This window comes from Miniopterus natalensis, chromosome 6 (genome assembly GCF_054644295.1).
Source record: "Miniopterus natalensis isolate mMinNat1 chromosome 6, mMinNat1.hap1, whole genome shotgun sequence".
NCBI lineage: Eukaryota > Metazoa > Chordata > Mammalia > Chiroptera > Miniopteridae > Miniopterus > Miniopterus natalensis.
Window position 1 is genome coordinate 39,308,339 of NC_142086.1, and position 10,774 is coordinate 39,319,112.

The following is a 10,774-nucleotide window of genomic DNA, read 5'->3' on the forward strand; positions in this document are numbered from 1 at the left end:
CCAAGGAGGTAGAGATGGTTGCTTGGTGTTTTCATTGCTTTATCACCGCTGCTGTGTTTGCAGTGTGTAGAACAATGCATGGCACATAGTAACTATGACCCAAGACCTTTCACTGAATGAATAAATGAGTGAATTTATATGTTTTTCTTCTCTTTGGCAGCATCCTTCAACTCTAGAACATTAAGAATATATGACTTTACTGTCTATGATATTCATTCTCTGTTTTTAAGTTAATACAGAAAATGATGAAATACATGGAGACTGCTAGAGAACATGGTGATTTCTAAGAGATATTTGGGCCTGGAAAAAGGAATGTTTTTGTTAAGGTTAAAATGTCAAGGCCAGAGAAGGTTGTAGCTCTTTACCAGATTCTAACAGCATCTGTAAAAATCGACAGACTGTAATTTTTTAGAATTTAAAGAATGTTTAATATAAATAATTATACAAACTGCCCAATTTTATTTAAAAAAACCTTTTCACCCCTTTTAGACCCAACCACTAAAATGCAACATCATTTGTTTTTTGGGGGGGCATATTCCATCTCATAATAAAACTGAATTTGAGGGTTGATTTTCCTTGGTGAAGACTGAATTGTGGAGAGAAGCTTTCATGAGATAGAATATTAATGATTCTTAGACAGGTTAAGTTTACTGGTCACCTAAGATGATAGATGATTGATAGATGATAGATAGATAGATAGATAGATAGATAGATAGATAGATAGATAGATAGATAGATAGATGATAGATAGATGATAGACAGATATAGAGATATATATCCTGTGAATAATTGAATCTTGCTCTTGTAATGTCTTAACCAAAATTACAGTATTATTATTAGATAAACATCTAATTGAACTTTATTAGCATTAGGTTTTTTTGTTTAATATAAATAAAAGTATATTCAGAGCCAACTGAAAAAGCAAAAACATTTTCCACTCTTTATCTTGCTGGATTTCAGCTGTCATATCAGCAACTCCAGGCTTTCCTCATTTGCCAGCTTCAGACCATGCACTTCCACTCACTTATTCTGTGTCACTTGGTATTGAACATGTCACTTAATCTTTACCTTCTACAGCTTCTTCTTAAGCAATAACTATCTCAGTGGGAGGCTGATCCTCTAGATGGGGAATGTGATTAATTACCCTAATTGGATCATGATAATTAGAGTGACCAGCTGGCCTCAGCCATTCATCTATCTTTGCCACTCACTGTGATGATCAAAGTTTCTGCACAAAATACTAAAGATTACTGTACATATTAACTCATTTCTAGCATTTAAAAATTATTCAATTAGTGCCAGAAAGTACCAAGACAAGATTTTATATTATCCAAGGCTAATCAGGATTCTTCCCTTCATTCTAAGTTCCTTTTAGCAAGAATGGTTTTCAGACTTTGTAGGCACCGGGCTTACATACCCGTGGACTCCCTGCTCCAGCTCCCACTCTGGGAACACCCATTCTTTTTGATCAAAGTTAAGGGCAGGGAGGGCAATCTAAAGTAGAAGCTACCTAGATGGCTCTGTCCCAAGTTAGAATTCACTGCTGCCATTCACAAACAGTGTGGTCTTAGGTAAATTACTTCATCTTACTGTGCCTCACTTTCCCAACTATAAAATGGGATGATTAAGGTACCTGTGAGAATTAAATAAAATGACATAGAATGGAATACTTAGAACTGTTCTGAACATAGGGTAAGAGGTCAAATATGTTAGCTATAGCTAAATGCTTTATACAAGAGGCCAGGAAAGTCATAATTCATGGTTCTTTCCAGGTGGAGAGGCTGCTGAATAGAGCAGGTAAGAAAATGTAGATATGAAACTATATGGTTAACATGATTTATTAACTGCACTAATTTGTCTCTAGTTAGCATCAGTGAGAGAAAGAGCAAGTTAGCAATCTCCAGAAATTCTTGCTGACGTTCAGGCTTAAAAGGACCCATTTATGTATAACTCAGATTCTGTTTCCCTTTGTCTGAGGTTCAAACCTTTTTAAAACTCATGTGCAGTCTCCAATCAAAGTGGCTCTAACTAGAGCAGGCGTGTGGTGCATATCTGATTGCTATCTCCTTCATTTGTATGTAGGTTTATTTTTTTTTTAAATATTTTTATGAGTTCTTAGCTTACCTCACTTTTGTGATTATAAAAGGTTGTTACTTTAGATTTTTTCCTATCCATAATCTCTTGGTGACCTATAAGAATTTCATTGAATCCACTGACGACATATTTTTTTTACTAGTTAGTTATCCCTTCATCTAACACAAAGATACCCCCTTTATTTAGTATTCAATAATAACAATAATATCAAACAAGTATAAAATTACTCTCATCTCATATAAAATATGATGTTTATAGAATTATGTGTCTTCAACTGACTTGAGTCCCAGCTGACTGACATGTTCCCTTTTGTAGTCAACTAACTGAACTTTATGTTTTAATTTTATGATTTATATTTTACATTGTAGAACAACAACTTGTTTTTAATCACAGAAGTTTTGTGAACCCTAGATACTTGGTTTTGAGTGCTGAATTGATAGAACAGATTTGACCGGAACTTCTTCTGGTAGAGTTTGGCAACCTAATGTAATGGGAAAACTGGACAAGCAGAAGACCTAGGTGTTAGTCCTGGCTTGGTCATGAGCAAATTTTGTGATTTAGGGAAAATCTCTTCCTGTGCCTGGACTTCAGTTTCCTCACCTGTGAAATAAGGAAGTCCATTCATTCTTGCATTGAACAAATACTAGTTGAGGGCTTTCCCTGCACTAGGTTCTGTGCTGGGCATGGCAGAGCTGGGGGGCTAGTAGTTCAAAGCTGAACAAAAATAGGTATTGTTGCCCTTGAAGAGTTATGGTTTAATGACTAGATGATCTTAAAGGTCCCTCTCACTGCTGACATACTATGATTATAGATTTCATTGTTTGTTAAAAGTATATTATGGAAGGCTTAAACAGGAGCAAAGGTATTTTTTGTTGTTGTTTTCACTGCTTCTTCTCAATACCTATAAAAGTGCAGGTGCTCAATAAAAATATATTTAATAAATAAATAAATCTATTTCAAATACTTTGAAGCATATGGGGAGAGAATATGTATATATGGAAGCTCTTTTAATAGAAAATAGCAATGACTTCCTGTCACAATTAAATGTTTGTCAAGTTTCACCTTTTCTCCTTGGCCCGGGCAAAGCAAGTAGGGGAATTTGGGAGGATTTTACCTGATTCCACACCAATAGGGGATAGAAAGTATGGCTGCTTCTCAGAGTTACCTATTGCTTTGTTCTTTTGTTTTCCCTTTTGAATTCTGTTCCCTTTATTCCAAAAATATATAATTCTTCTCATCCTACCCAGCCTATTTCCACCACCTTTTCTTTTGAATATTTTAATCTCCCTCAAATCATACATAATAGCTCCCAAGTTTTTATTTTAGGAAGAGAGTTTTGAAGTGTTATCTCGCTCCTACAGCTAATCCTTCTGCATGTTTCTAGACAGTTTATATCAATATTCTATTCTTTTGTAGTTTGAAGAGGGCACTAAATACATTATTTCTTAGAGCTGATAAGGATAGTAAACCATCCTGGGCATACCTGTAGTATCCAAAGCTTTGGACAAGGCTGGGGAACTAAGTAAATTCTCTAAAAATACTTCAAATCGCTATCGAAAGCCCTCACTATAATATATCTGGATGCTTTCTTTTGGCCAAAAATTAAATGATTCATTCTCATTCTAAATTTCTGTAATCCATGAGGAACACTGCTGGTATATAAAGTATTATGATGATCAGAATTGAGTTAGTTGCTTCCAAAAATTTTCCTGAAAAATATGATTGGTTTACTGTTTCTTTAAGAGTTAATAATGGTCATTTTGGAAGGATCTGGCCTCAAAAAAATCTTTATGACTAGTAGTCTGTAGCCTTACTAAAATGACTGCAATTTAGATATAACTTATAGTCAGTTACAAACCCCCCAAATAAATCAGACTTTAAAACTTTGGTCAAAAATGAATCATAAAATAAATTTTTTAAATCATAATTACTACCTTATTTACAAGACCAGCTTCATTTAATTCTAAAAAATCTCATCTATTTTCAAGGAGATATACATTCTCTGCTACTAAAGAGATTTTTAAAAATATTATTAGATAGCATTCCAAAGAAGGAATTTCAAAAATATGTTTAGCAACATTGGTCTTATTTGGCTATAAATGCTCAGCTTTATATCAATATAAACATATAGCTGACTGACCTAAAGGAGACATACATTTTTAGGAGCCCTTCTAATGGTCATAAAGGACTTCATTTCTGGGACTACATTAAACTAAAAAGTTATTGCACAGCAAAGGAAACCATCAACAAAATGAAAAGACAACCCACTGAATGGTAGAACATATTTGCCAATGACACACCTGATAAGGAGTTAATATCCAAAAGTTATAATGAACTCATACAACTCAACACCAAAAAATAAAAACACACAAAAAAATCCAATTAAAAACTAGGCAGAGGAACTGAATAGACACTTCTCCAAAGAGAACGTACAGATGGCCAATAGACATATGAAAAGATGCTCAACTAACCACCAGAGAAATGCAAATTAAGACCACAATGGAATATTACTTGACCATAAAAAGAACAAAATCTTACCATTTGTGACAGCATGTATGAACCTAGAGTATTATGCTAAGTAAAATAAATCAGACAGTGAAAAACAAATACCATATGATTTCACTTATCTGTGGAATCTAAGGAACAAAATAAGTGAACAAACAAAACTGAAACAGACTCATAGCTGCAGAGACTGGTGGTTGCCAGAGGGGAAGGGGGTGAGAAAGGTGAAGAGATTAAGAAGTACAAATTGGTAGTTACAATATAGTCACGAGTTGTGAAGTACAGCATAGGGAATATAGTCAATAATATTGCAATAACTTTGTATAGGTAGGTACTGGAAATACTTGGGGGGAATCACTTTGTAAAGTATATGATTGTCTAACCACTATGCTGTACACCTGAAAGTAATACAAAATAATATATATATTTATCTTTATTGTTGAAAGTATTACAGCTGTCCCCTTTTTTTCCCTATTGACCCCTTCCATGCTGCCCCCGCCCTCCCCCCACCCCAGGCTTTCACCACCCTGTTGTCTGTGTCTTTGGTTCATTCTTTAGTTAATCTCTTCCCACCCACTCACCCACCCACCCCCACCTTCACTGAATGTAAACTGTGATTGAAAAATAAAATAAAAAACACTAGAAGACTAAAATAAATAAATAAGTACAAAGCCCCATATCTCTAGTCTCAACATCTCTCAGTTCTTAGGAAGTCCTGCTTATCAAGTTGACCCTTGACTGGCATCTGGGAAATTGGACTTTGAGAGGGTCCTCATCATTCCCTAACTAAGAGTGTTGACTGTGCCTAAACTGTGCAGCAATGCGGTTTATGCTGGACATCTATTTTCCTTCTGGGAGTCTAGATTTGGTAACTGCTAGGTAGTAAGTGTCTACATGACCAACTTCGTAAAAACTCCAGATTTGGAAGCTCAAGTGAGCTTCCCTAGTAGATGACATCACACACATGTCACAGTTCACTGCTGGAGGAATTACGCACATCCTATCCTCTGTGACTATTGGATGCTTGGGCCTGGTTTCCTCTAAACTTCACCCCATGCAAATTTTCTCTTTCCTGATTTGCTTTGTATCCTTTCACCATAATAAACCCCATCCATGAAGAGGGCTGCTTGTTGATTCTTGTGAGTTCTAGCAGATCACTGAGCTGGGGGGTGGTCTTGGGAACCCCAAAATAGGAAGTTTAGGTTAGTAACACAGGTGATTTCAGGGCAAATGAATTCTCTTTCCACTGGCTGGCATATTAGTAGACTATCTGTAGCATGAAATCAACTAATGGAGTTCTATAAGGAAACCAGACAGAAGAGCGATTAGTAAAGTCACCTTGCCTTATGAATAAGTGTATTCATTGGGAATATTTTTGAGTGCAAGACACCAAAAACTGCAATGGTTTAAAGAGGTAAGTTATTTGTCTCACATAATAAAAAAAAGTCTGAAGAGAAAGTGTCCAGGAATAGTATGGTCACACAGTAACAGGGGTTTTTTTTCTTTCTGCTCCACCATCCTTAGTGTGTAGGTTTGGTCTGATGATCACAAAATAGCTGCTACACTACCAGGTATTGTTTGATGACTTAGTCATCAAGAATGGGAGAAAGTACCAGGCAAACACCTCCTCTGGAGTCCTCCCCAGGGAATTCTGTTTCTAATTGGCCATCACTGTGTTACATGGACACCCTTAGCTTTAAGGGGAGCTGGAAATTCAAGTATTTCACTTTCTAGCCTTTATAATACTAGAAATAAGGGATGAGAGAGTTGGGTTGGCTATTCAATGATCCACATAAAGTATTTGTCACAATGAGTCTGACACTGATGGAAAAAGAAATCCAAGATTATTGTTGATTCCCTACCTTAAGAGCTTATGTGTGGATACTTTGATTGTAAGGCTTAAGAGATTAGAGACCAGGGTAATTTCTGTGTGGATGCCTTGCTCCAAATATCATAGCTTTGTTCCTGAGCTCTTCATATGTGTCCTTGAACAATCTTCTGGAGATAAACTCTTCTGAACTTGGAAATTATATTGCTAAGATAGGAATCTCTTTATCTTAAAGCTCTTGTGACATGGTATAAAAGAAGAAATGCATTGCACTATCATATGAACAGATGAGACAAAATACTAACTCTTCTCTCCCTCCCCACCCCCACCTTGTTTTCTTCCTCAGAAGCTGTAGATGAAACCAAACCTAAGGAAAGTGCCCGGCAGGATGAGGGTAAAGAAGAACTCGAGGCGGACCAAGAACATGCCTGAACTCTAAGAAATGGCTTTCCACGTCCCCACCCTCCCCTCTCCTGGGCCCTGTCTCTCCCCACCCTCTTCTCAGCTCCACTCTGAAGTTTCCCTTCCTGTCCTGCTCACGTCTGTGAGTCTTTCCTCTCCCACCCACTAGCCCTCTTTCTCTCTATGTGGCAAACATTTAAAAAAAAAAAAAAAGCAGGAAAGATCCCAAGTCAAACAGTGTGGCTTAAACATTTTTTGTTTCTTGGTGTTGTTATGGCGAGTTTTTGGTAATGATGATCCAATCATTTTGGGAAATTCTTGCACTGTATCCAAGTTTTTTGAATTGGTGCGTGTGGCCCTGTGGGAGTCCACTTTCCTCTCTCTCTCTCTCTCTGTTCCAAGTGTGTGTGCAATGTTCCGTTCATCTGAGGAGTCCAAAATATCAAGTGAATTCAAAACCATTTTTCTTTTCCTCCTTTTCAATGTGATGGAATGAACAAAAAGGAAAAATAATCTAAAAACCCACTTTGTTTTGAAAATAAATAAAGCAAATGTGCCAATTAGCGTAACTTGCGGCTCTAAGGCTCCTTTTTCAATCTGAATATTAATAAATCATGAGAGTAATCAAACTCAAATGGCTCTGTATTTCTGTTCCACCTTCTCGTTAGTTGGTTTGACACCCCCTGTAACTGGAGTCTTACATTTTATCTCCTTCCTGGTCTCCCAGTGTGACACCAACAACCCTGACAAAGAAAGGACTGATGATGCCTAAGGACCTGGTCAGGACCAATGGCTGTGGTCCCTGATGGGATGGTTGTGGGCTGTATTAGTTCGCTAGGCTGCTGTAGCAAAGAACCACAGACTGAGTGGCTAAAACAACAAAAATTTATTTTCTCACAGTTCTGGAGGCTTGAAGTCTGAAATCAAGGTGTTGGTAGTGTTGGCTCCTTTTGAGGGCCATGAGGGTAGGATCTGTTCCAAGCCTTTCTCTTTGGCATATAAATGGCCACCTTTTCTCTACCTCTCTTCATAGCCTATGGGTATTTCTATGTCTAAATTAACCCTTTTTGTAAGGACACCAGTCATATTTGACTAGGTAGGGCCCACTGCAATGACCTTATCTTAACTTTATTACCTCTGTCAAGACCCTATTTTCAAATAAGGTCACACTCGGAGGTATTAGGGGTTAGGATTTCAACATATGAATTTGGGGAGAAGGGGTACAATTCAACCCATAATATGCACTAAGACTTACTTTTACTAAAGTCACCTCAGAGTAGTTTCATCCCTCAGGAGAATTATCCAATAGAAGGTTATTTTAGGTTTTGCTGAGGTAAATATTATGGAGACATCCATAACTCTTAGAAACCAATAGGCTTTTGTTTAGATAATTTGTTTTAACCCAAATATTGACACAGCCCATTCTATCTTTTTCTGCTTATTAACTTCTGTTGGACTTATCCCCACACAAGGCAACTGTCAGAACCTTGATTAGTTATCATTCTTGTTCTTGTGGATGGTGATAGTATACAAAGAAATGGTGTTCATTTAGCATATCTGTACTTTTCAAATTTCTTTCCAGTTCCTGTTTTCTACGTACCCTCTATTAGAAGGTAAACAGTTCCCATGAGAAACAGCAATGTCCCTAAATCTTGAAGTATCTGATGCTGTTCCCCGCCAACTAAATTTCCTAAATCTATCCTGGTGCAAATTCCTAACAAGTCATACACTGCTTGACCCTGAGTTCCCTCCCATAGACAGGCATGGAAAATGGACTCCCATCAGCTTCTTACACTCATCTGCACATAGAATATTATAGCAAGGAAGAGAAAATTGTTCCAAAACCTTCAAATAATAAAGATCATGGAAATAAGTGATCTTAGGAGTACAACCTACATCTTGTTACTCTACTTAGCTCTGTGTGGAGCTGGTGCCTGGTTAAAACTTGTAAGAAAGCTAATGTTGTGTGAAGGATAAGTCCTCACTAGATCAAGGGGTCATCCTTGTCACTAACATTACGTACAACTTTCATTGAGAGAAGCAATCATAAAGAGAAAAAGGTCAGAAATCATTATATATATAATTTAAGAGTTTTAAATTCATTCTGACTTGGTATGATTTCCAAAGAAGACTTTGGAGCACATATCTGAGACTCAATCTTCCCATGATTAGGGTCTCATCAGATGTGAGATAAGGTTTTAGAAAAGGTTGTCCATGGGATGCAGCCACATTGGCAGTATATTGTTTTAAGAATTCTATTTTACCTCTAAGACTTTTTGGTAGAATAAATGCTTTACTTCCCCAAGTTTATACTTGAAAGCAACATTCTTATGACTTGGAATAGTTCAACTTCTCCTTCAAAATATAATTCTAAACTTCTTCCACTGAATCCACAGTCACACTAAAAATAACATCACATGATTTTTTTAAGTCTGTATTTATATACATTGTTTAGTGATCTTACTAGTTTTGTCAGAGTTGGTATTTTGTTTTTCACTTATGAATATATATATATATATTGTTTTGTTTTATAAACTCTTGGCTCTTTAATGGAATTTTAAAGGTGGGGAAGACACATCATGGAGGTTCATAATACTCCTAAAAGGCATACCAAGAATAACTGGAGCCCTCACACTGATACAAAGCAAAGTAAATTCAAACTTGTTCACAACACACACAAAGTCAGGTGATCCTGGGAAACACAGATCATTCAAGATACAAAAACAAATAGATTCCAAATCTGTTCAGAAAACAACATGATTTGTTGATTCTGAAACATCTACATCTGGTTTACTTAAAAAAATAAAATTAAAAAAAAACTAGCCAAAAAAGGCCTCAACATTGGCAAATGATTCTTTCAAATGATAATAAGATCATATTCTGGGCACCAGACCCAATATCCCATTGACAGGAAACCACGGTTATGTCTGCATAAAGTAGTCTCTTGCCTGAGCTGTATTATTTGGGCCTAAAATGTTCAGTCATGATGTAATACAATCTGAGCCTCTTTGAAGATGAAGGTATTTCTAAGTTAGAACTCTTCATTTCCATCACTCTTCGCATTGCTCATCCTTCAGTCTTTCCCACCCTCAATTACCCAGTGGTTAGTTCAGAAATCTCAAAAACAACCTGATTACTCTTTTTTTTTCATATAACATTTGATTCATGAGAAAATTTGCTGATGTGGATTCCAGAAGAAAATAAGGATACACTGTGCCTGCTGCTCTGACCAAACCTTCACTTTCCTGGGTCAGTTTAAAGTGATCTAAGGGTCTTTTACAGCAGTCACTTTCTGTATTCAGCTCATAAGGAAGACTGGGGAGGCATTACCAAATCTCTGTCTCAATTCCCTAGAGAAGAGACACTCTGGAGCTCTCAAAACTGCATTATTCTCAACATCAGCCAGTTCTGCAGTTGGCATGGAAGCCTGAGCAAGAAGAAAATCAAATTAATGAATGATTTCCATAAAGCATTATTAAAATCACCACAAATTCCATTAACTTTTTTTTAACCTTCTCATACATAGTCTGTTGTCATGGAAACAGCTTCTGCTAAGCTGGTTATAAAATTAATTTCATGATTGGTGACCCTTCTAACTAAATGTTAGCTAATGAACATAGAAATGTGGGCTTTCTTCATTTAAAAACAAAAAACACACACACCAAAAACTCACAACTTTTTTTGCCTAGGAGATTAAATTCATGCCTGCCTGTCATGTAGGCAAGGCCTGCACTCACATCCACCATCTCTTTTAGTCACATATTTACTCCTATATGATTGCAATTTTGTTCTTTCTTCCTGGGAAGAAATTCACAGTCATTGTGAATGAAGACAGATTATAGCTATGAGACTGATGAGTCATTAAATGCTCTCGGAGAATTCTATCAAAGTGGCAAGGACATTTTGAATGTACATTCTCCAGCAGCTTGGTTACCTGATTTCTTTTTT

General features: G+C 36.6%; 1 protein-coding gene across 1 annotated transcript in view; it reads left to right on the forward strand.

Annotated features, from left to right (window-relative positions):
• The window catches only part of GAP43 (growth associated protein 43), a 94,535-nt gene extending 87,080 nt beyond the window's left edge, over positions 1-7,455 (forward strand). The window contains exon 3 of the mRNA XM_016200242.2: positions 6,771-7,455. Within this exon, the coding sequence (XP_016055728.1) occupies positions 6,771-6,856 (86 nt within the window). The 3' untranslated portion in view covers positions 6,857-7,455. The remainder of the gene's footprint in view (positions 1-6,770) is intronic.
• Positions 7,456-10,774: the final 3,319 nt, after the last annotated feature.